The sequence below is a fragment of the Schistosoma mansoni genome, chromosome 2 (assembly GCF_000237925.1).
Source record: "Schistosoma mansoni strain Puerto Rico chromosome 2, complete genome".
Classification (NCBI taxonomy): domain Eukaryota; kingdom Metazoa; phylum Platyhelminthes; class Trematoda; order Strigeidida; family Schistosomatidae; genus Schistosoma; species Schistosoma mansoni.
In genome coordinates this window covers 8550112-8577260 of record NC_031496.1, presented here as the reverse complement: position 1 = coordinate 8577260, position 27149 = coordinate 8550112, and the positions used below count along the sequence as shown (strand labels likewise).

The 27149-nt window shown below is 36.5% G+C and overlaps 1 protein-coding gene across 1 annotated transcript; it reads right to left on the bottom strand.

Annotated features, from left to right (window-relative positions):
* On the bottom strand, window positions 1–25657 carry Smp_147620 (hypothetical protein; the record flags this gene model as incomplete). Its single annotated transcript, XM_018795569.1, has 11 exons — window positions 1–13; window positions 1331–1959; window positions 3277–3347; window positions 3982–4320; window positions 5079–5514; window positions 7908–8197; window positions 9783–10134; window positions 11882–12283; window positions 14771–15188; window positions 22864–22946; window positions 25628–25657. The coding sequence occupies 11 exons, from the start codon at window positions 25655–25657 to the stop codon at window positions 1–3; spliced, it is 3063 nt and encodes a 1020-aa protein (XP_018649869.1).
* Between the last annotated feature and the right edge of the window lie 1492 nt (window positions 25658–27149).

Here is a 27149-nt window from a genome sequence, read left to right as displayed (position 1 = left end):
TCATGATAGGCAAGACTTGAATTTTTAAGACAAAAAAAGCATTATTATAAAGATGTTAAGGAGGGTCACATTTTTTCAGCTTAGAAATGGTTTGTGAAATAGAGTGATTCCACAAGAGATTAGTTTACTGGTCGAATCGCGGATTCAGACTCAAGGCTGTTAATAAAGGATGTTCCAGTTAGCACCATGGGACTTAACAAAACGTTCTGTCATATCACAGAGTATGTCAATATCCTGAGCTAAGATTCTGCATAACAATTTCCATTTAGTGATATCATATGAGATCCAAGTCTGCTTAACATTAAAAAAATCATGACTAAAGGTCCTAGAATTTAACTGTTGAATATGGAGGCTATAATTAACAGACTACAGTGAAAATGATGTCATATTACTACAATTACCAGCCTACGTGTATCCATAGCTAGCCGGTGTTACTCGACCATCGGTTTGTCTAATATCTACTTATAATTAAACCAATTATGAGGAACTCTACGTTCAAAAAATGAGCACACTGCAAATGGGAGGTGAACCAATTAGGATTCAAGTATTCGATAGATCTGATTGTCGTGAATTCTATGAATACTTTACACAGACGAAAAATATTCGGTAGATTTTCAAGTGTGACAGAACTACGCAGGGAGCTCAGACAAAAGCAATCAAAAATAGCTAATAGACATTCAAAATAAAATAATGTCAACTGATCTGAGGGACGACAAAGTACATTCTCAATGTTTGTGAAGATGTACTGTAGATGACGGCTACAGTCTCGTTAAGATTCTTAAAACCGTCATAAACATATTAGAATACACTTATCGCCAAACGTTTATTTTTAATTATTGTAGGATGTAAATCATGCACACAACAGCTTATTACATGATGAAAAAGACTAGAATTTGTGCCACGCATAATATGTACTGCAAGTAATGTAGTAAAAGTGTATTCAGGTCAATCATATAGTTCACATTTCGGAAGTTTTTGATTGATATTTCAGGTTGAAACAAAGGATTATTATGTTATCGACAAATAAAATGCTACTCAAATCACTAGTAAATTACCCTTCACTGCTACTAAGTTAATTCAAGTTGGGGTTTTGATTTCAACAACTTTGTGTATTAATGATAGCTTTCATTCTCTAATTTATATTCAGTCAGTTGATTAGTAGTTTTTTTCTATCTTCATAACTATTTGTTTGAAATTCAAGTATTGGTTCTACAAACACATTACCCTTCATCAGGTAATTGCATTATAATAATACTTTAAAAATCATTTAGTAGAACCTTGTTAACTCTTAGGAAAAAAGTTATCAATAATTAATACGATGTAAGGATACGGTAATCGGATAACCCACAAATATCCATTGTCTAATGTAACATAACCTGGTGATTGATATTTCTCACTACGAACGGTATCCGAATGCAAATTTATGCTAGATTTGATACGATCTTCATAAAAGTAACTATCATCATCAACTGGATAACTTTGATCATAATCTGAATCTATTACACTATCCAATTTTTTATCACAACATTGATCTAATGTATGTCCTAGGTGAAAGATTGGAGTAAGTTTTGCAGGTCCTGGTCGTATACATGGTTGAAAACGAACTTGAATAGGAGCAGCTGGTATAGCTAAATATATTCGTGATAACTGTGCCATGACAGTTGAATTTTTTGTATAATTAGATGATTTCATTGTACTAGTATTACCACCTACATCCCATTCACTAGTAGGATTAGTGGAATGACGTGTATTACCAAGAAATACATGTGAGGTTGGATGGTGACATTGGCATGGCATGAAAATAGGTAAATCACGTGTTAACAACGAGTGAACGGCTCGTCGAACTTGACTACTTTGCATTGGACCATCCATAATTCGGTCAGTGCCGGTGATAAAGAATCGATGACCCATTGAACATTCCATTTCAAAACCAATAAACAATTTCACTGTATCTGATTCTGCATAGATATAATGAAGCGATAGAAAAAATCTTTAATAACTGTAGTCTAAGTCTGAAATTAAACATTTATAACTAATCTTATTCATTTTAAGCTTTACATTTTGAGAACATCAAGTATATACAATATTTGCAACTAACAGCAAACGAAGTGATTACTTTTGTTACTCAAATTGATGAGCTCTCAAGACATTCATCAAACCAAACTAGTCAAATAAATATTATTATTATCTTCATATCGAAAGACCCGAGATACTGTTAGACTTTTCACATGTATGCTCCATAGATCTGGTTACTTATTTACATTACATAAGAATTACAAATGGATTAATAAAGGTTATTACGTAGGCATTGTTACCAAGGTTTGACTTAAAAATTTATATATATATATATATATATCTTCTTTGAAGAATTAGCTCACACTGAGCAATGAAATTTCAGAAAACTTAATTTTTCTACTCACTGGCATGTTACGCATACACCATTTTCATTTATAAGGGTCGATCATAGTGGTGTAGGTGTATACACTCTTTATCTCCCCTTAAACCTTGAGATTAAAATTGCTCCATATCTGTCTTTCTTCCTATATTATATCCTTATATACAACTTATCACTTATATATCACCACCACCACTAAATTAACTACTTCTATGAGTCCGGTGTTCATCTTGTTGTGCTAATAAGTGAGGTATGGCAACTTGGACCGATGCATAAATGTGCCTGGTCCTACGTTGTAGCTGACTGACTGAGTTGTATTTTGTTGCTTGAAACTTTGAAAAATATGTAAATATCATATTGATTTTTTTCACTATTGGTTGATACTTTATCTATGGTTGCCATTTTAATTAATCAAGTGTTCTCACAAATGATAATCAACAAAATATACTGCAGTAATTTATGTTCAAAAAGGAAAGAGATTGAAAGTATACATCAAAACCAACTAATTTCATCAGTGGTGTTATTATAAACGATATGCTGCAAAGTGGATTCATAGGTTAATAATATAGTACTAAGGAATCTTGCACTAGGATAAGTCATATTTGTTTACTGCTTATGTATTCCAAGAGAATACTATTTATATCAATAATTTTTCTAAAGCTAATTAGATGTGTAATAGCTTACATGATATATGACGGACTCAATAAACCCACAATTGTAAAATAGCGATAAGATTATATATTGAATTTATTGAATAAGTAATATAACAATAATAGTGGTAATAATAATATTCATTACCTGTTCTACCTCCTCGATATCTTCCTCTTGAGGATTTACTAAAACGTCCACGCTCGGAACCATTTCGGGCATTATTATCCCACATTATTCATTAAAGATACATCCCACGGAAGTAAGAAATTACTGTTACGCATAAATCCTCGACAAGGTAATCCTATATAAGATAAAACAGTTATTGTTTTCATCTTATAAATGCCACATATATAAAAGTAACCAGTTATTACACTGAAATGGTACAATAACAGCAGACAATAATGAGAATAATGCTAACTATTAATCCACAGAATATTACACATGAAACTACCCTACTTTATGCACTAACCAGTGTAATATATGACTGCAGTCTAGACTGAAGCTCTTTAAATTAAAGATAAGAAGGAAAGCAAGTGAGCAAAACTTCCGATTATATTAAAGTTTATTTATTTTTTTATAGCATCAGAGACACTAACATCTAGTGTCTTGGACTGATGTAACGAAGCTGAAACTTTCTCCACCCCATCTAATAATGCATATTTTATTGAACATGCATGAAAAACGTTGTAACTTTTTCATTAAATGTGTGTACTGATTATTTAGGGAAATTTCAGTACAGAGAACCATACTCCAAGTGACTGTGAAATTACAATCAAAATTGAGTGGTATGGATCCAAACAAACGATTAAGCTAAGGGCAATTGGTAGACTTGAATAAAGTCTAAGCTTAAATAAACCAAATTAGACTAATTTTTTCGTGTACACTGATAAATAAACATCAACATCAAATTATGTAATGAGGAATGTAAAAATTACCGGAAGAATGAGAATAACTGAAATACTTCCCGAGTGCATAGATAGACCATGATGGATAAAGTGGTAAATCGCCAACAAACCAATTAGTATTTGGTACACCATCACGAAATACAGCAGGATATAGAGGTATTGAATCACTTGAATGAATATTATCAACTCTAACAGAATTTGTTGACACATTTATTTTTGATTGTGAAGATGGTGAATGGTGAGCAGGTACATCAACATATTCATCATTCTTCGTTTCAGCTGTTTGGTGTACTAGATCATTTTGTAAAGGAACCATTGAATCTGATGTGTTGGATAGTTCAGATGGATTCGGTGATAAACAATTCCCGGCTGGAATAAATGTGATAAGATTAAACCACAACGTTATGTTACACAGAATTCAAGGTGAAAGGATATTATGATGACAATGTTGCTCAACTTGTTAGCCAATCAGGAAACATAGCTTAGTTCTCAAACAATTATAGAAAGTAGTAAAAAACTGGAATAACGCTTTCGATATGATTAATTAACCTTTATACATTTAACTATGTATTGTGGCAAGTGAAAAAATGCCAAGTTTACATATTGTGAGTTTATATATCACGAGTTGAGGTTATAACTCTGTGGAGTTTTCGTCACCAACTGACATCAGTTATAACGCAATGATGCTTTCTAACCCTTTATTCCTGATGATCTATTACTGTGACTTAAAGGAACTTCATCGCCACTTTTGAGCTGATTAAACAACTAAATATCGGTCTTGATAATACATGATGCCAGCGTAATAATGACAAGCTACTTAATGGCTTTAATTCATAATTGATTATGTATGATAAAGATGATTGCAAATATTCTGTACTTAGTATCTTTAACAACTCTTAAATCAAACATGAGAAACATGTGACGAGAATGGAAAATTAAAGACAAGTAGTAGAAATTTCTAAATGTTTATAATGACTGATAATATTATCTACTCCGTTGTGGTCTACATTCTAGGGACATGGGATATAAAGTAAGCATCAACACAATCTACATAAGTTAAACATGGAACCACCGAAATTCATAGTCGAATGAATTAACTATTAGAAATAAAGAAAAAACCAACTCACATAAATCATTGACAGCATCAATGTATTTGTCATTTCCAGAATCATCTGATCCATCATCAGTCGATTCTCTATTCATCATTTCACTTGAATTTGAATGATCAGAATCGGCTGATAATAATAATAAGTCATTATCTTCAGGTTGTGAAAGGCCGACATCTGCATCGGTATCTGGTTCATCATCATTATTCGTTGGATGATTTTTTGTTAACTTTTCAGCTCGACCTACAAGAGACAATGAAGGTGGAGGTGGGGGTGATGATGACGATGTTGTATCCTTTTTGGGTTTTGTTAGAATGCATACTGTTTTTTCATTGGATATTTTCCTGTTAGTTCGATGACTCGATGATGACGACGTTACAACATGATTTTCATTCGGCAGACAAAACGTATGCCGTGGATCAGACAAAATTTGTGGTGATAATGGAATATTCGTTAACTAGTGAGTTTGGATATACGTATTAAAAAAGGAAATAAAAAAAAACAACCGTTCAACTTAAAACAGTTAAGAACGATAACATTTAAAAACATCGTAAACTGTTTAATATTTAAATGATAACGAATTAAATGAACAGTTTAAAAACCTTATAAATTTACGTAGCAATCGTTCATTTTGAGGTTATCCGGAACGTTTTCAGTGTTCATACAGTATTTTGCATCCAGTACCTTCGACTGTTTTCCACTTCATGTAGAAGACAAGGGTTTTACATTAGTATAATTTTCATTGGAGATTTCATTTCAATCGCTGACTGTATTCTTTGTCTTTATTTTGCATGTTAGGCTACGCTACACTGATACAGTCATATAGGCCAGTTTCAACTAATTCCAAAGGGTTGGAATGAAATCTTTAGTTAAAATTACAATCCGATACGTAACATTAACTTACTAAGTTAATGGAAAAGTACTTGGACGTGCTTGACATATCACACTTTGATCAGTTCTATACAACTCTATTTAACTATAATGCAACAGATAAGTCTAATTAAAAATCCATGTAGTTAAATCAGCTTCAAAAAGTAGCGCTTATGTACTGACAACTTAACTAGAACATACTATAACTTGAACTCAATCAATTTGAATCAATGACAATTATATTTTAAGTGGGATATCCCAGAGACAAAGTAATATGGTTTTAAAAAATAGCAGTATGGTTTTCATTGCACTTGCTAACGATATCAGCTGTAATCAATACATTTGTCCGGCTTTTTTCTACCCCAAAATTTCGTTAATCGCTGAAGACTGGGATACAGATTAATTTGTATGAGCTTAAAACTGAATTGCTGTCTTTGGAACGGATAAATGGGGTAAATGTTTTGTCTGGTACAAAATGACACAACATCGATAGTTACTCAGTGAAGGTAATTTAATTAGAGGTATGAATATCTGAAAAATGGATACTTCATAAAGTCTATGGATGACTTTGATGATAGGGCGTAATTAAGTAGGCACTGTACTATTACTGCAAGGTCTAACACATGTAGTCATATAATAAGTAACTACTTACTGGCATACATACATCAATAGATAAATTAACGTAACTGATTAGCATACAACGAGGAAAAGTATTCGAAATTACTGTGTATATTGGGGATATATTTTTACTATGATTCAAAATTATTGCAAGATACTAATTCTACCGTAGTGTATGCAGTGCATCTCAATACTGGGCACATAGTACAAGTATCATCTGTATGGTTGTAGACACCATTTGTAAAATGGTATTTAAAAAAAGTTGAATGAAATTGGATACACTATCGGCAATCGGATAGCCATAAAAACAATTTCACGAACCTTACTCACCACTAATTATTGTACGAAGTTTTAATTATGTACAGGTTAGTGTGTTGAATTTTGAATTATACTTATTGTATAGTGGCTAGAAAAATATCAATTTTATCAAAAATAATCTGTGTAGCAAGTTGTGGATCTATGATATAATCGTTTAAGTCTTGTAGTCGTTCGAAGAAAATCTTTGCCCTATAAAAACTGATTTATTCTACATTAACCGAAATAACTGACAAGGAATTTTGTCAAGCCAACAAGATGAAAAGCTAAGAAGTTGAAGTAATAAGATCACTTTCCAATGGAAAGACTAACGAGAAATATGGTTCATGAGAAATGAGTTAGAGGAATCCAAAGAATAGAAAAACAATACGTTTCGAATTTAGAGACAGGTATAGAATAAATGCTATTGAGTTATCTCAACCAATTTCGATCCATATGATCTATAATGGGTAACCATAGACTAAGATTATCGTACGGTACCTAGCCAGCCCAGGTACCTGGACCAGATTTAAGGTTTCAGAGTAATACTCCATCAAGATCTGATATTGTAGTACATTTTCTGGTTGTTAGTTTGGTCATCCCATGCGACACGGTAAGTGCATGTATTGTTTAGATAAGTATTGTCTCCGTTCATTCTTAACTCTGTGTAATTAGACCTGGAATAATAGGAAAGTCGGAAGAGCAGAGAGATTCATATGTCAGAGTACATCTGAATGCACTTCAATAATTTGTCAAATCTCGTTACAAAATAGTTAGTTTCTACTGCGCCCATATAAGTTACTACCAACACAATACAAATTCGACAACTGATTTAAATTAAAAGCTCAGAAAGTAATATAATAGACTTGGAATTTTAAAGAAGGGTTAGACGAGAATTAATAATTCAAAGTCAGATATTTAAGCCACTTAACTAAAAGTTCAGAAAAGAAAGTTATAGAGAGTTCGTAAAGGACTGTAAGCTCATGATAATACTTTTGATGTGCTGAAGAGTCAATGTATGAAACAAAAAGCATCAGAGCTAATGTAAATGTTAGTAAAACTTCCTACCTTATTACAACAAATACTAGATAATATGTGATAAAATCGCCAATTAGCTTCTTTATAATCAAATGGATCTGATCTTTCAGCTTGTTGACGACCACAACCACATGAACTTATCATTATTACATCAGACCGATGTGGCATAACAGCTAAATGTTGATCTGGATTATCCGAATTCAAAGCATCATTTGTCTGTTTCTCATTTAACAATTTCTGATTTGATAAACTACCATTATTATTGGTATAACTTTTAATGGCGCATTCGATCCAATACCGTTTCCATTTACCACTGAGACCTAATCATTACATAGAAGAAGCATAAACACAATTACTGAAATCATCTGCAAAAAGACTATACAATAATTGAGAAATAAAAGAAACCGAATAGCAAACAGGGTACGATTTCCGAACCAAACGTTTCAGTATATATACGTGTGTTTTTAAGATTTAGTGAGGTAGAGATTTAACGCTAATTCTGTGGTCAGTATTAGTCTAAAGTAACCTAACAAATAGCGAGGGAGACTTATTAACACCCAAACATTATGAAAATAGAGAGAACGATCAGTAATAGAATTCTTGTTATAACCAGGACAACTTTATGCATAATACTCCTAAGTAAGTACTTGGAACCGTTTTAGGGTTACTGCCAATTCCAAGCCCAGGTGAGTATGGGATTAACAACACATGCTAAAATACACTAAACAGAATATCATTTAAACATGCAAGTAAACATTTGGAAGTAAGGAACAAAGCAACATGAGACCAAGAAATCAATAATTAAAAAACAAAGGTTATAGAAGATATGGGTTTCAGGGTCAAAACGGATTTTGGTTGAGAAAAGCAAGTACTGAGATTGAAAAATATGGTTTTAAAGGATATTTCATATTCATGTTATTACTCATATCGATTGACAGATTTAATACTTATAAACAAAATGTAAATGTTGAGTGCATCATTTTTCTAACGAAATAAAAACGTTAGATTACTTATTTCCCAGTTGAATTACAATTACGAAATACCCTGTTACGGCCGAGAGTGAGGAGAGTCCAATCTTCCTCTCCAAATGCTCTCACATGGTCACGTGTATATAGCCTCTGCCAGGGAAGTCCTACTCACTGCCTTCTCGCACCAGGGTGTTGTTTACGAAATTGAGAGGACGAAAAGCGAATGTCCGGCACTTTAACCGGACTGGTGGACATGGAAAGTCCACCTACGGGAGTTGGGAAACCCTCATTCCAAACCAATGGTGCATATGGGTTCCAGTATCCTGAGGGAACAAATGGCATATGAATCAATCGTTGGTCACTGGCTAACATGGGACTGCATCTCCTTAAGATGCTCCACTGCCTTGTGGATCAGATCTTTAGGTCAAAGGCTCCGGGTGTGGCCCCCTAAGAAAACCACCTGCTTCGGTTTGGGCACCTGGGCAGTATCACAGCCCTCACACCAATCAAATGAGATTTGTGTGGCGCATATGTATCTGGTGCCTTTTTGTACCAATATTTATGTGTTCAAATAAATAAATAAAATAAACGAAATAGAAAATTGATTTGGTTCGAGTTTTCATTTGATCGGGGTTTAAATTACCTAATCTACTTTTTCTGTAGTGATGGAAATATTCTAATTCTAATGTAACTAGAAACATAGAATTTCAATTTCTTTTTTGGGTAAGACCAGCATTTTTTGCTCTACACCTTCAAATAATTAGCGCTTAATCTGGGTCGTGTAGGGAACGGAATCAATGGGATTGATGTGGTTAGTTATATAAGCATACAATCATTGCTAGTTGGGAAATGTTTGTATCTACATAACTGAACAACATGCTTAACAGTACAGAAAGTGAATTAATTTTCATCAAACTAGTTTACAAAAACAACTTACCAAAAGGAACGATATATTCATCTTTAAGTGCTAAGTCAGTTCTATGTAACTTATTTATACTAGAATGTGGTTGATAGTGATTTTGGGATAGTAAATTTCCATCAGAATTAAAAGCAGTATAATCTTCACTAATTTTATTATCTATAGTTGACAGAATAACCTTCAGAGTATTGCAATCATCTGGTACACGATGCAGTTCATATTGACATGGTTGACCTGATAATGATATAATGGGACATGTTACTCGTCCAGCTAGATAAAGATGAGTTAGTCGATTTGATAGTTTCTCTAAAAGACGAAATACTGAATGGCCACGAGCTAAACCAACAGCTACATTATAAGCGGAAATAACCTATAACATTAGAATATGAAAAATAGAACAGAAATCTTAGAATATACATCATATGTAAGTGATGATCAAAGTAGAATGAAATGTATTAGATAACATTATAATCCCGGCTGCGTGAAAGACCACATATTATATACAAGACTTGCTTTTGTTGAACGAATTTATCTGGGCACAGGTTCATCTGGAATTCCCCATACTATGTCAATTACGAAGGGCAAAGATGAGATAGCCAACAGCCTGTCAAGTGGAGTATATCACACACTGATGCCAAGGTTGAAAAGTAAGGGTAAATTACAAACACAACTACTATCCAAGTTTTGTTTGCATACTGTGAGACCATAGAGTAAGTGCTTTCAAAGTTAAACGAAAGGTTTAAGACACTAAGAGTAAGTCACTGGACAATTTCACCAATTTATGCTTATTAGGCAGGTTGCGTTACATGCTTCGTATGCCAAGTTACTTTATAGACGAACATGAGATAGTGATTAAGCGAAACAGGGCCAGGTGAAAAATAAGTTAAAGTAAACTTAACGAAGATATGATAAGCAAAGATGGATAGTGGGTAGCAGTGGAATCCAGGACGCGTGTTTCGTCCTATTTGAGACTTGTCAGCTAGCCACTATCCATCTTTGCTTATAATGCTTGTGAATTAAGGCAATATCGAGGCAATACGCACAGCATGCATATATGCCAATAAGAGACTGATCAATTGCAGTCCTAAGTATCAATGGGAAGATTCAAACAAACAATACCAATTGAATTCGAAGATATGATAAGTTTATAAAATGATCGACATTTGTCTGAATAGTACAGACTTCACAGAAAACGTCACCGAAGCGATATCAATCGGTGGTTTTGAACACTAAGTAACATACTAAAGTCGACGTCAATAGTACAAATACATTGACCACGTTTTGAACATTTTGTTACTAGTCATTAGTTTTCTATTGTCACCCCATGTCCATTCGGGTCATTTTTATAATTTATACCAGTTTTGTAGATTACCTCTTTCTGATTTGCTAGGAAATGTAACAAGTTGAACATCCGAGAGAGGTCGACAGTTGATCAGATCATCTCCAATAGCAGCCAGAAATGAGGTAAAAAAAAAGCTTCAGAAGTGTACACTTTAACCAATATATTTAAAGGTTAAATATTATTTACGAGTGAAAACATATTACAAATTGTCTATGACGGAAGTAACTATAAAATTTCACCCTTGTAGAACCAAACTGGGATATGTTCTTGTATCCGAGTTGAAAGCGAGCGCTGGCTACGGTAAATGTACCTTGCTCCACAAGAGTAAATTTCATGACAACTTTGCTATCCAATAACATAAGAAATGTAACCAGTGTACTTTTCACTGAACATTTTGTACTTGCTTGAAATTAAGTTGTTTACCATTTTTCTGTGTGACATTGAAAAACTTGGACATAGACTACATGTATTTAGTGTGGCATCCTAATAATTGAGACGAATCAATATCACACTACACATCAGTAATATTTTACCTGGAAAATGTGTTCAAAATTGTATACACTAGGTTGAGGTTAAACATCCATAGGTCAAACAATTATTACATTTATTTTTTAATGCAGATTAATTGGATGTATTGTTTCCAGAGTGATTTCGAGACATCAGTCGATCAAGCATTTTTTTTAAAAGAAGTCTTGAAAATCATTGACTGCTATAAGTAGTACAACAGGTCATAAAAACGTCATTTGTACTTATATGATAGAAAAACAAAACTTACCTTGATTATATGATATGTACATGAATAATGAACAGGCAAATCTTGTTTATAATGATTTTCAGCAGCAGATGTAGCAGGTCGATAACGAATAGTAGATAAACGATTAATTGGATCTATAGTAGACCATGGATTATTGTAATCTGAAGTCAGTAAAATTTCTTCTTCTTCTTGTGTAACAGATTTTTGTGATGTTTGTTTTTGGGCTATAGATAATGTCGAGGTGTGAAGTGTAGGACAGAGCATAGAAATTAATGCATTATGCCATGATTGTGATAAACTAGCTACTGCTCCTCCACTTCCAATACGTGAGGATGAATCATTTTGACTAGTAGTCATTTCGGGAGTTGGGACTTTGGTTAAGTGTTCGTCTGATATTAAACTTGTATATATTCTATAGCATGCCTAAACATAAATGTAATGTTATCACAACGAATATGTATGTATTTAAGAATTATAAAATTTAGTTATAGAAACTGATAATGCAAGGATTAATTAAGTAAGCTACTTTGTGTTTCAATATTAATGGATAAGTGTACTGAGCAATCAACTCCCAGATTATGATTTTTCTCCTTGAACTGTTAGAGAAAAAGTTGAACAACTAACCAGTAATACTGTAGTGAACAAGAACATTGGTGGGGACAATCGAATGTATTTAAGCACAAATTACAAACTATCTCACTAAATTCTGATAACCATACAGTAAACAGTTAATTTGCAAAATAACAATCAACTGTCTCAATCTTAACTGTTCCTTCTGCAAACCTCAGTCCGTCTATCTGTGATTTTATTGTTCATGAATTTTCTTACCGATTGCGCTTCATTCCTGTTCGTTCCTTATCGATCTACTGCCAAAATACATTCTGTATCTGACCATCACCATATACTACTTATGTGGATATAAGTAGACCACACCACAATACTGGTTACCATATATTAGATACGAACAATATTTCAGAACAAATAAGTACGAGTTATTAAATCATGTCCCCAACATTAGAATTACTTTACAATCATAAGATATATATTCGAAACAAACAAACTAATCATTGCAAGAAGAAAATTGTAGTTAATGTAGCGATGAAATACATAAACAAACCAAAGAAAAAACATGACGTATTATTGAAAAAAGTTTAGTACTTAAATTCAGACGTGAAAGTGTAATAATCTTGGCTCCAAAGAGATGTATCGCTTATCAAAGCATGCTTGAAGCATGCTAGTACTGGGTTTCAGTGTCTATGGAAATGAACACAAAGGTAGATAAACCGAGTTTAAAAACTCCAAATAAAATAAGACCTATGTTCAGAATTGCATTGTTAGCTATAATTCATAACATAATGTGCAAAAAAGTCAGTAAATTTTTTAAATCAGAGCAATGTTAAAACTATATTAGGTTGAATAAATCAGTGTTACTCATTCAATGTAACATCAAAATTTCCTACAACTTGAACGAAACTACGTTACAATAAAATGATAAATTATATAGAAGTTAACTAAAATGATTATTTATTATCAGAAGGGGGGGTTTTGTGGAGATTTTAGTAATTTTATATAGTTGAGATTATGAGCCAATTGAAGCTAGACCACCATTGAAAACCTGGAGGCACTGGACGGCCGTTTCGCCCTATTGCGGGACTCCTCAGCAGTACGCACCCACGACCCCGCCTCGCGAAATTCGAACCCAGGACCTACCAGTCTCGCGCCAGAGTACTTAACCGTGGATTGGTTGAGGTTAGACATCAACACCGTTAGATGCCGGCTCAGTGGTCTATCGGTTCAGTGCCTCCAGCTTTTCCATCATGGTCTAGCTTCAATTGACTCATGATCTCAATAATATATGATTATCTATTGTTCATTTATCTTTTTCAGTTATTTTCAAAACACTTAACGGACATCCTGAATTGATTGATTATGTGATTTCTAAAACCCAACCCCTTCCCCCCCCTCAAAAAAATAAACCAAAACGATAAGAACAGACATGATAAGGCGTACAACATTAATTGCAGTTACTTCACAAACCTCAGTCCAGAAAAACATAAATTCTTCAAACTTATCAAATGATTCGTTAGCTTTATGGGTGGATATCAATCGGAAACCTTTTTTTAATGAACTGTGACTATTTATGCATAATAAGTATCTAGATTATTTTGTAGCATCATAAGAAGCTTCGTACAACCAGTCACAACGTAGAACTTCGTACTTACGTACATCAGTTCGAGTTGCCATACCACATTAGCACAAACATTCAGTTGTCGATTCAAATCTCATAGTGGTAGAAGTAGTAAGAATATAAGCAGTAATCCGAAAGATTAGGGTTTGAAGATGTTATTCAACGAGTATAATCCATAACATACTTAAGCTACGCTTATACATTGTGTTACGACGTATCCTTAACTAAAAGAGAATATCCAATGAAGAAAATCACTTTACTTTCTGTAGTCGAACTATAGTAGATACAAACCAGTTCTGAAATATACATGTACTACACAAAACCTGTGTAGTGGACGCTACTCACAATATTATTTGTAAGTAGTGTGCAGAGGAACGCGACGTCAAAATTGTAAAGATTATCAGGCGGAGTGAAGAGTTTCAGTGCATTGAAAGCGAGGCATTGACAGAAAACTTGGAGACCAGATGAGAAGACAGTTCAGATGGTAGAACACACTGAGAGATGCGAACGAATGACTGAAAGCTATATTTATGTATTGTATAAAAAATTGGTAACTTCTTGCAATAAAAATACACTGTTCCTACCTATTGTCATGTTTTACACCTGCGCATTTGAGAATCTCTGTTCAACAGGTCGAGAACATTATGAATTAAAAGTATGTCATATGAAAATTTTCAATCTAAAAGTCATATGAAAAAATAGTCAATTCTCTTTAGGCTTACCATAAACCAAGCTTTACATGTTGGCAATTCATACGCAACTGCTGTTTGACCAAAAGAAGAATTTTTATTAGATGCTTGATCAATCATGTTTTCAACATGTAAATGTAGAAAAGAAGATAGATTGTGCTGTGCTGGTTGATCGGGTGCTGGAAAATTCCGTGGAGATGGTGGCGAAGTTGAACTAGCAGAATCATTCGAATCAGTTGACAAGAATGTGTAAGAACCAAAAAGATTAGGAATTTTGTCAGTAGACATGTCCGAAATGTGATTGATATTTTTAAGAATAAATTCGAAATATTCCTGAGTAACATCTTCGCAAGATGGACGTTGTTTAGACCCTTCCTTTGTTTGTTCATTTTCTAACAGAACATGTACAAAATTATGTCCTGGAAGCATTAATAATTGATTCGTTGGAATACTATGAAGTGTGAAAACGTAAAGATAACAATTTCGAGAATGACATACACCAATAAATAGATTCGCAGATGCAATGTATGAAAAATAAAATATTTGGCAAATCAGAATTAAGGTAAACTGTTTCTGTAAAAATCTGTACTACATATCAGGAATATTATTTAAACCACCATTAGAGTACTGAAACCTCTTAGGATTGGTGTTTTGACAATCTTTCCACAAACTTATCACGGAATATGTCAAGAAGTGAATGTTAAATAAATTTCAAATCATGAAATGATTGTGGACAACCAGTTGAAACCTAGAGAGATTGGACGGCTGTCACTTGCCGGTAAGAGGCTCATCAATCACGTGCAACCACGACCCCACGTTAGGGAATCAAAGCCAAGTGGAAAATGGAAACGCAACACATGATTTTATAGGAAAAGTGAGCAGTGTTTTCATCTTTTAGTAAGATAACAATCACAAGGCGCTAAATGACCAATGAAACACTACTCCTTGAGTTACGCTTACACACTGTTATTTTGTTTAATAACTTAACCTTACAATTAGAACATTTAGTTTAAACAATATAAAAGTACAGGAATCATAAGTATAAATGATGTAAAAATCAACTTCCCAATCTCAAACACAAATAAGTTTGCACTGAAAACATGAGAACCAAAAATAATAAGTCAAATAAAAAAATCAAAACAATCTATATTTTATTAACTCACAAGTTAAATAGAGTTTTAAGTAAGTGACTGCAACAGGTATAGAGGTTCAAATATTGGTATATACATTGGAATCTACAAAAGTAACCCTCAAATCTACCGCAACAATCAGAATGTTGAGAACGAAAATGGTTTGAGCCAATTTATAAGTATGGAATTATAGAATACCAACGAGTTGAAATGCCATCAAGTTCCATAAAACAGGGAGTACTAATCTACTGAATCCCCGTTCACAGTCGTTTATATGTTATCAGATTAGAAGGCTCCATCAAAGTGAGAGAAAATAGGTGAGGGAAACGGTGTTCTTCCATAGTCTCTACTTATATCTCGACAGACTACGGTTCGGATGCAATCAGTAATGAGGTCTACCAACATTATGATATTTTCAAAAAACACCCTCGATATATATCGTAGTACTAATCGGAGATTTTAATAAGTAGATTTGGTATCTGATCACAGAAGAGAATTGCTTTGGTGGGTGATGGGGACTTGTGGGTCTCAGGTCAAATGACGGTGACCGTCTACTGCAGCTTTGTGCAGAATACAACCTGTTTCTGGTCAGCACCAACTTTCAACGTAGTCATTGGCGATGTTCTCCTTGGCATCATTCCTCTGTAACTCAGCTTTGTGGTCAAATCAATCACATCCTGACGGGGTAGTATACAAAACTGACACTCCTTTTGGAGTACCTTTCTGAACTCTGATCACGGTTTGGTTTGCTGGGGCTTATCTTGCTTTTGATGGTCAACGACTGCTTTGTCTTAAAAGGGTTAATTTGGATAAATTGGTTGTAGGTTCCATTGCAATCAAATATCACACCGAGTTCGGTTCAAGGTTAGTAGCCAGTTCACCAAAAAATATAGATGAGGCTGGATTGAGTTTGTAGGGTCATATGAAAATGATGGGGGACGTTTCACGTGGCTTAGAGAAAGGTCCTGATTATGAGCGCTAAGCTTTTTAAACTCATCCGGGCACACCGATCTACTACAGCCAGCGCGAGTTTGATGACTAACGTAGATCCTTACGCAAATAAAATGTTCAAAGTTTGCATTAGGAACCGAGAAACCTAGTAGTCGGAGCGCGCCACCAAGTTGGAAACGGCTGCTGCAACTGGCAATTGCTGAAAGCTATTTTAAATCATTGGAGTCACTGGTAACAAGTTTGGTGTAAGTGAAACAGTCCGTAAAGTTGATGAAAATCCAATTAGTAATACTCAGAGACATTTTGGACGGTGGTTGAAATTCTTCTAGGAGTTCAGCTGGTCTCTTGCCTCAGCGAAATCGATCAAACTGTCTCTTACTCTCCTTGGCCTCACCACTTAACGAGACAAGAGTTGTCGAGGATCTTCAACGCATGAAGCTCAACAAATCAACATACTTACCCAGTCTCTCTTTAAATATGATGCAGAAGTTTCCATCAGCGGATTAACTTGGTTGTTTGAAACGGATTAAGAGATAGAATGTTCCAACATCTTGAAATGAAGCGATTATCATTCTGATATTTAGAAAGAGCCTACGTTATCTACACAAGAACTATATAGGTGAATAAGTCTACTGTTCATGTCCAAACTAATGGCTTCCGTTATACTTCTCAAATTGGTCCAAACGCGTCAAAGACTGGATCCTCAGGAACACGTTGGTTTCCAATCAAGTCGTGCATGCGTCAACTAAATATTTACAGTCAACCGCACTTACTCCAAGCCAAAAGTCATTTTGTTTCATAATATCAGAACCACCTTCGATTCTTTGGACAGGTCTGTTCTCTGTGATCACCTGTTAGGAGAGAATTTGGCTTAAGAAGTTTATTAACATCTTGAAAACCCTATATACGAATACCTCATGTAGAGTGGGATTATACAGCCGCCAATTTACATTATTTCACTCGATCAATGAGGTAAGGCCGGGTTGCCGAATTTCATCATTCCTCTTTAAGTAGGTGGTTGTAGTGTGGACCCGTTTCCTGGAGAAAGGCTTTCCGACCATGCGTATGTGTATGATAATATCTGATTGTGAGATGATACTAAAGCTTTGCAAATCGTGTTCGTTTAGTTGGGAGTCAGCGTCCATAAGTATAGCAAGTACCTTACACATTTCAGATGTAAAATAATTCCAGAAGATTAGCAGTAGTTTTGATTCGTAATCATTCTTAGTGGCGATCCGTCCGAAGAAATTGAAAAGCCCGCGTATCTGGGTAGTTGTGCAAGTGCTGGTAGTAGCGTGGGTGATGAGATCAATCCACGTATAGTGAAAGTCAGAGAAGCTCATATCATTCATGTGGAACTCGTTCTCTATGTTTAGAACGTTTGGTATCTGTGTAATTAATCATCATCGTCCCCAAAAAACTTGCATGGAGAAACAACATCATGTTAGTAATACTCAGGCTCCCCAACGTCTGTTTGGATGCAGTGATTATAACTCAGTTGGTGTTACCACCTTGAAACAACAGGTATCAGTGGCTTGGATACACATTAAAAATTTTATCATAACGGATTCCATACACAGCATCATATGCCGACCCTAGCACAGGATGGAAAACGTGAAGTGGTCAGTTTATGGCGTAGTGCAGTGATTTGAAAGAAAGATGTATTGAACGATAATCTGTTAATTTACCACAACTCCCTGGTTGAGGTCTTAGAGACGATGCAACTCAGAGGCTTCAGAAGTTTTCATACATGGTTTATAACAGAAATCCTAGTTTTCTCCTACATTCCTCATAAGAAAATGGAAATCCTTTTACTAAAGAAGTCTCTCCCAGGTGTGATATTAAGTGAACCGTATCTACTTTCACTTATTCATTATTTTTTATTTTTTTGGATTACACTTCCTTTCTTAAGTTTTTGTGATGAATTCTATTTTGGTGCCCACTTGTGTCATATTTTATGAGTACTAAATAAATAATAAGATTTCTGACAAAATCCTTACACCACGTCCAATAATTCAATGGTCAGTCAGTCAGCTACAACGTAGGACCAGGCACATATATGCATCGGTCCAAGTTGCCATACCTCGTTAGCACAACAAGATCAACACCGGATTAATAGTAGTTAATTTAGTGTTGGTAGTAGTATATAAATTATAGGTTGTATATAAGGATATAGTATAGGAAGGGAGATATGAAGCAATTTTAGTCTCAAGGTTTAAGGGAAGATAAAGAGTGTATACACCTACGCCATTGTGATCGATTCTGAGCCATGTCACACAGAGTCTCCAACCATTGGTTACGATAGTCACGCGGACCCCAACCAGGTAGTCTGCATCTGCCAACATGGCTCAGACTAGAAGTTAGTGACTTCAAGCACTGATGCCATGTTTTGGTTTGGCCGCCCCTAACTCTCTTCCAACCGTCCCCAATACTAGTCATCATAGCGCGTCGTGGTAATCGGTGTTCAGGCATACGTAACACATGGCCCAACCATCTCAGTCGATGAAGATTCATCACCTCATCAACTGATTTACCATCGTTCCCTAATACCCTGCGTCTAACCTCACTATTACTTACCCGGTTATCCCAGCAGATGCGAGCAATATTTCTAAGGCATCTGTGGTCAAATACTAGTAACCTACGAGTATCTTCTACTCTTAATGGCCATGTTTCACAGCCGTAAAGTAGAACAGAACGAACTGATGCGCAGTATACTCGTCCCTTAATTGATAGACGGATATCTCGTCTACGCCATAGGTGACGTAAGTTGGCAAAAGCCAAACGAGCTTTTTGAATCCGTGCAGAGATTTCGTCAGACACCAACCCATTAGGGCTGATCAGACTTCCAAGATAAGTGAAGTTGTCCACGCGTTCGACTACTTCACTCCCTATCCTTAGTTCGGGTGTTGACGCAGGCCAGTCCTGGAGTAACAATTTACATTTGGATGGGGAGAAACGCATCCCAAACATCCTGGCATTATTACTGAGTTCCAACAGAAGACTCTGCATTTTGCCAGCGTCTTCACCAAACAGGACTATGTCATCTGCGTATTCTAAGTCGCTTAGTGGTCCCCCTGGTAGGAGATCAATTCCTGTAGATTCAGTCGAAGAGAGTGTTATTTGCAGCAACAGGTCTATAATGAAGTTAAACAAAAACGGGGATAGTGGACAGCCTTGACGGACACCACTTGAGGTTGTAAAATCATATGACAGTTCGCCATAAGCTCTTACTCGACTAATAGTGTTCGAGTAAAGAGCCTTCACAAGGTTTATGTACTTCTGAGGTACACCTTTCAATGACAGACACTGCCACAGAACCTCTCGGTCTACAGAGTCAAATGCTGCTTTCAAGTCAAGAAAAACTATCATTGTCGGACGCCGATAAGCGTGTCTGTGCTCTAAAACTTGACGAATGGTGAATATGTGGTCGATACAGCCACGACCAGGTCTGAAGCCAGCCTGATTTTCTCGTGTTTGCAGTTCACGAGTCTTAGTTAGGCGCCCGATAATTATTGAGGCTAGTATTTTAGATGCTATGTTAGTCAGACTAATCCCTCTATGGTTATCGCAGGATGATTTGGACCCCTTTTTATATATTGGGACAATCAGTGATTGTGACCAGTCGGATGGGATTACATCCGTCTCCCAGATTTTAGCCAGAATATTAGTCAACCTAATCGCTAAAATTGGACCACCATATTTAAAGACCTCTGGAGCCAATCCATCAGGACCAGCTGCTTTTCCTCGTTTCAGATTACTTATAGCCTTTTGAACTTCAAGTAGGGTCGGGGGGCCTACTTCAATGTTCCATTCAGGTTTTCTGGGAATAGTGGGTAGTTGTGCAGTAGCTGAAGGCCAGCTAAACTGCTCCTTAAAGTGTTCCGCCCATCGTTCTAAACGTTTGGGTTGAGAGCAGATAAGGGTTCCGTCTTTTTCGGAGATTGTCTCACTTACACTTGACTTCTTAATTCCAGTTTCTTTTATTAGTCTGAATAGTTGCCTGGTGTTGCCTACAGCCGCTGCCTTTTCCATCTCCTTTGCTTTCGTTGCCCACCACTGCTCACGATCGTTCCCTAGACTTTTAGTTAACCTAGATCTAATTTCTTTACGCTCTTCGTCGTGTTCAGAGCCTGATGGGATGAGTTTACGCGAATCCATCAGTGAAATAGACTTAGAGGAAATCCACTGGTTTTTTGGAGCCCTATGGTTTAAATGACTAATAGATGTGACTGCTGTTTCCACATCTGTTCGTATGTCTTTCCAAGCAGTATCTGGGTCAGTCTCGTTTACAGAACTGCCTAGATGTGAACTCAGTTGTTTCTGGAATTCGCATTTGGCTTTCTCGTCCTCCAGCTCAATCCTAATGGGTCTTCTTAGTGTAATTTTCCTGCGTCCATTGAGGCGCAGACAAATGCGCGCTCGTATTAAAGCGTGATCAGAGTCTAAACAAGTATTCCAATACGAGCGACAATCTTCTATTGAGCCTCTCCAACGATGACTGATGACAATATGGTCTATTTGAGTCCATCGTTGGTTTGGTGCAGGTGGTCGCCATGTTAGACGATGTCTCTCCTTATGCTTAAAATTAGTGCTTGCTAAAAATAAACGATTGTCTGAGCATAGTTGCAACAGACGGTCACCATTATCGGTTCGTTGAGCCGGAATACTAAAACACCCACCTAAATGTCTTTCTGTTCGATTTAAGCTGCCTACCTGGGCATTAAAGTCACCCGCTACGACTACTATGTCTGAGCGCTTAGCTTTCTGAAGAAGCTCAGAGAGTTTTCTGTAAAAGTCATCTTTCACTTCATCATGGCTGCAGTCAGTGGGAGCGTAGGCAGAAACGACGAAAAGGCAACGACGTGTGTCCCTATCCTTTCGAGTTCTTACGGAGCCATTTAGCCGGACAGCACACAGGCGACTGTTAACGGGGATCCATTCTAGTAGTGCCTGTTCTGCCCTTGTACTTAGTGCTATGCCTACACCTGCAAGTCCGCGAGAACTAGCCAACGGGTCGCCAGATACACGGAGGGTGTATTTCGTCGGCTGTCCATTTTGGCGAGGTGAGGTCAAGTGAATGACCACACTGGGATCCTGTATGCGTGTTTCGGAGACACAGCATACATCAATGGTACGAGATTCTAGAGTTTTAGCTAAAGAGGCCTGTTGACCGATTTGGCATAGGGTACGTACGTTGAAGGCTCCAATGTGTAGTTTGGAGCGAGGTTTTAGTAGACCTGGGACAGCGTTTCGCGCACTAGAATCGTTGGCCATGGTGACACTTGAGGAGGAAACCGGAACAGGAAGTTTAGTGTTGAAAGTCAAGGTGGAAGGAATAGTAGGAAGTGAAGAAGGAGATTGATTATGAATACAGTGGTCTTGAGTGTTGTTAGAGGTATGAGGGCAGTTATCACTTCCCGGTTGCCCACACCGTGGAAGGGTTCTTCTAGAGGTACCTGAAAAGGAAATTGGGTTAGAAGTGGTCTTAATGACCTGAGAGCGTGACCGCAGTGCCCAAGGGACAACTGCTTGAGGTCGGTCACACACGACCTTTTTGTGGGTAGTTTTTGTGTTAGCTCCGTTCTTCAAAAAACCTTACCGCCGGAGACGGATATCCGTGGGATAAGGCGAGGTGTGCATTTTTAGGGTCGACCTTTTCTAACCCCACCCCTCCTTGTGGGAAGGCAGCATCGCTGTCATGCTGGTTGTCTGAAGGAAACACCTTACTGCTGTCACACCTCTGTACAGTCAGCAGTACGACTTCGCCTTCGGACCTTGGGTTTGCTGCTTTTAGTCTCACCGCTCTTCAACCGACCTGTCTGGCATGGTAGGACCTCGAGGAACGATTGTTCCAGCCAGCATAGCTCGATTGCTTCATCACGATAGGCAAGCCCGACCACCACGTCAAGGTAGCAGCAACGATCGGGAATAATTCAATGGTACATCTAGTTACATCCTAGCTAACAAATATATGCTGAAGATAAATAAATACTGAACATATGTCCACTATTTTCCATTTAAATATAGGAAAATGAATATACTTACTTGCTAACAAGACCAGTTTCATAAAACGTATTAAATATTTGAGTAACGATATTCTGTTCCAACTGCCTGACAAGCTTCCAATTCTAAGACAAATGAAAGAATGAAAGGATTATCGATCAGTTACAGCCAGTAGTAGATAACATAAGATCTAGCACTAAAATGTTTCAGTCTAAATCCTCTCACTTCAAATCCGTACAGAAAAGAAAAGAAACAAACGAAATGTGAAAACTGAGAAGTGGAAATATAAACATCGATTCGATTGTAAGGCATAGAATAGGAAGTATGGTTAATAGGGAAAAACTCAAGAGAATCGAAAATATGGGATGAAAACAAGATTAGGATCTAAAAGGTACACAACAAATGCAACTGGATTGTTGTAACCGACGATGAGTCGTGTAATGTACAGTCTATAACAATATATTACGATTATTGTAAGGAGCATAAAAAAGGACTTCGAACCTCTCAAAATCTCACAAATTAGGGATCAATGGTATTACGGGCTAATGCTGTGTCCTTGTTTGACCGCTCTTGACACCTTTATAACATATATTGAACCAATATTTATACACAAAACCCTACGTACAGCATAAGGTATGACGATTGATGTTACCCTACATGGACACTACATTGAAGACATGAATAGTTACAGTGTTTGGGTAAGTAATCTAATTGCTTTCATTTCAAGATAATTGTTGCTTTCTCAGAATATATATATTAGCTGTTGCAGTTGCCATCACCGAAGAAGCATTTGGTAGTTCACAATTAAATTGCCTTTGTTTCCAAAGTTGTTTGGACCTCATTGTGATTGGCCTTCTGTTATTCAGAATCTCCAAACTTGTAGAACCTTTTAGTTCAGGTTGCTAATAGATGGCACTAACGTTCAAACAACAAACTTAAGATGATTCCAAACTATATAGAGAAAAAGATCATTTTACAGTCGATCTCTAGACGCTTATCACGGTCCCTAAACAAGTGGAAGGTAGGAATTCAATCATGTGGCTGAAAATGGCTGCAATTTTCTACTATATATATATATATATATATATATATATATATGCACCACACAAATCTCATTTGATTTGTGTGGGAGCTGTGATACTGCCCGGGTTCCCAAACCGAAGCAGGTGGTTTTCTTAGGGAGCCACACCCGGAGCTTTTGACCTAAAGATCTGATCCACAAGGCAGTGGAGCATCGTGAGGAGATGCAGTCCCATGGTAACCGGTGACCAACGATTGATTCATATGCCATTTGTTCCCTCAGGATACTGGAGCCCATATGCACCATTGGTTTGGAATCAGGGTTTTCCAACTCCCCTAGGTGGACCCTCCATGTCCACCAACTCAGTTAAAGCGCTGGAAATTCGCTTTTCGTCCTCTCAATTTCGTAAACAACACCCTGGTGCGAGAAGGCAGTGAGTAGGACTTCCCTGGCAGAGGCTATATACACGTGACCATGTGAGAGCATTTCGAGAGGGGGAGCGGACCCCCTCACTCTCGGCCGTACCAGGGCATTTGGGGGCTCTTCACTCATTACTCGTAGGTGATACAATGAAACAAGAATTACGACTAAAGGTTGGGCCTTAATCCAATGGAAAAAGATCGACCTACAAAATTGATATCCACACGTAATCATTTTTTGTGTTAAAACCTTTAACATGAACATCTCATTTCAATAGGTAAGAAACGTACTTTGTCAGGTAGTTACCTTGTTTTCTGATATCTATTTATTTCGGAGGCATATGTCATGTCTTGTAAGCAGTTATCACTAGGTCAGATCGCATCGTTACACTAAATATACTGATCGGTACTTTATTTATTCCTCTTAACAATCATAAATTTGTCCACACAACAAATCATAAAACCCTTCATAATCGAAATATAGACTATTCATAACCGTTGTTGAAAGAGCCAGAACCGTTGTAAGTTTGGTTTCGTCAACCGCCAACGAGTGTTCTAATCCAGTTACTCCAGTCACTGCTTACGCAAAATACTTCCGCTGCCAGACGACTTATTAGAACGTCAGAAAAGACAGACAAGTGCTTGGTATCATGTCCACACCCAAATACTGACGTGATTGCCTACATTAAATACAAGACCATAACGTATCACGAATAAAAAGTTTTCATAGGTACACAACTAAGACACTTATGGTACAAAGCTAAGTAACAGGTTCATCGCTAAACTACAGTAATTTATGAATTAGATATTGTAATGGTAACTGAGTAAAACAAATGATCACAATTATGACATCTAAAAGTACCATACGCCGTTGATATGCTAGATGAGTCTACATATGCCACATGCTGCAAGACGTAGAAAGATCGTGTTTTATCTTTAGGCTAAAGAGAGTGAGAAATTATTAACGACCCGCGCGTTTAGAATGGTCAGACACACTATCATGAATGCATTAAGTTTACGAAACTTAAAACCGATTTTATAAGGGTTGTAAGCACTATCCGTAAACTTCAGGTATTTTTATCATCCTCGGGCAAAATATAACAATCTGAACATTACAACCATCATGAGCCGAGTCACAGTAAATTGTCTGTTCAAGACAATCTACGAAGAAAATAATTATGGACAAACTCGGCATAACTTGAAGGCTTACATACCGGCACAAATAAAACAGTGGATGAACATTGTGAATTATAAAAAAACATATGCAGAAGGAAACTTAAGAAGTTAACTTACAAAGGCAGTGAAATAATGTTACATTCTCTCCAAACAAACATAAACAAAGAGTGAATTTGTCTATTTAACTAACCTTTATCATCTTTGATTGAGCTGGCGTCATTTTAAAGACAAATAATAGTCTCGGAATAGAAGCGCGTCCGTTGTTTAACCAATCTCGAGGTAACGGAAGGTCACGAGTATAAATATCAATAGGATGCCTCATAAGTAACCTGAATCTTAACCACATAAACGTCTACTAACCTCATCTTGTCCAACAACTTAAAAATACGAATGAAATCGGGGTTTATATTTGTTCCTATACATGTTATCTTTTTGGATTATTAAGTGAGGGGAACTTACCACGATGAAATGTGATACGACGAACAGAAAGTACAAAACCTTCAGAAGTGTGTAATCAAAGCGCTTAAGAGTTTTTTCCCATATTTCATGGTCTTTATTACACTCCTTAAACAGTGACTCTATTTCCAGATTATTAAAGACCAAAAATATAACTTGGTTTTCACAATCATAATAACCTTCGATGTAACTCTGTAGAACGAAGTTAGGATTATTTCAAGAATACCCTGGGGAGATCCTAAAGAAATCAGAGGCATGAGAAAAGAATTACCAATAGTGGGATTTCTCGTCCAGTATAACTAAATATGTTGGAAAATTGGGATTTGTCACGGAATATATCATATTCTCCAATAAACGATATAACCGTGACTTTCCTCGATCTCAGAGGCAAATGCCTGAAGTCAAACTTCGGTGGGACAGGGAACCGTCCTTCGTTGTATACAGCATCAACGCTCATCACAAGGCCTCCAGAACCCAGAGCTTATATGGCCCGGTGACCTTGAATTCTTACAGATTGATAATCATAAACAAATTTTGATAATCAGTCGCTTTTTTTCATTAACCCAAACTTTTAAACTCCATAGGAAAACCGGTATAGAGCTTCACTAATTGTTTCAACAAATTACCGGTATTAAGTGTGTTCTCCAGATCACCAACGTAGATGAACCATGTCGGATGATAGGTGGGCCAACTCGTGTTAGACGGGGATGGTGTGACCAACAGCTAATGTCAAAGTCACACTTCACAGCCAGCGTCTAACATTGATTACATCGTCGTCGTGTCAAGATACTATATATGCTTTGAAGACCATAGAATACAAAGGACGTTGTTACAGAAATATGTAAGTTAAAGTAGGTGCATGAGAGTTTCACCCTTTTTTCTGGTGTACAATCATTTTGGTCGCAACAAGGCGGAAAAACATTTGAGATTCTTATGTAGTTTACTAATGACAAAAATCTATACACCAGTGGTTATAACTCTTGGTTGTATGAAAAATATCTTGCAACCTTTCGAAAAAACAACTTTTTTATGGTCTTATATTCACAAAAACCTTTAACCAAAGAGCATTTTGAGGCTCAGCATTATTGTTCAACATCAGCCACAAGAGACGCTTTAATTGGTTCCTAAACGCATATGTCTTTTTTCTCCTCCAGATGATCAGTGAATATATACAAGTTACTTTCTAGTGTACTTAGTTACAACAAGAAAAAAATTTGACAAACTGTCGAACACACTTTATCACATTTTTATTTCAC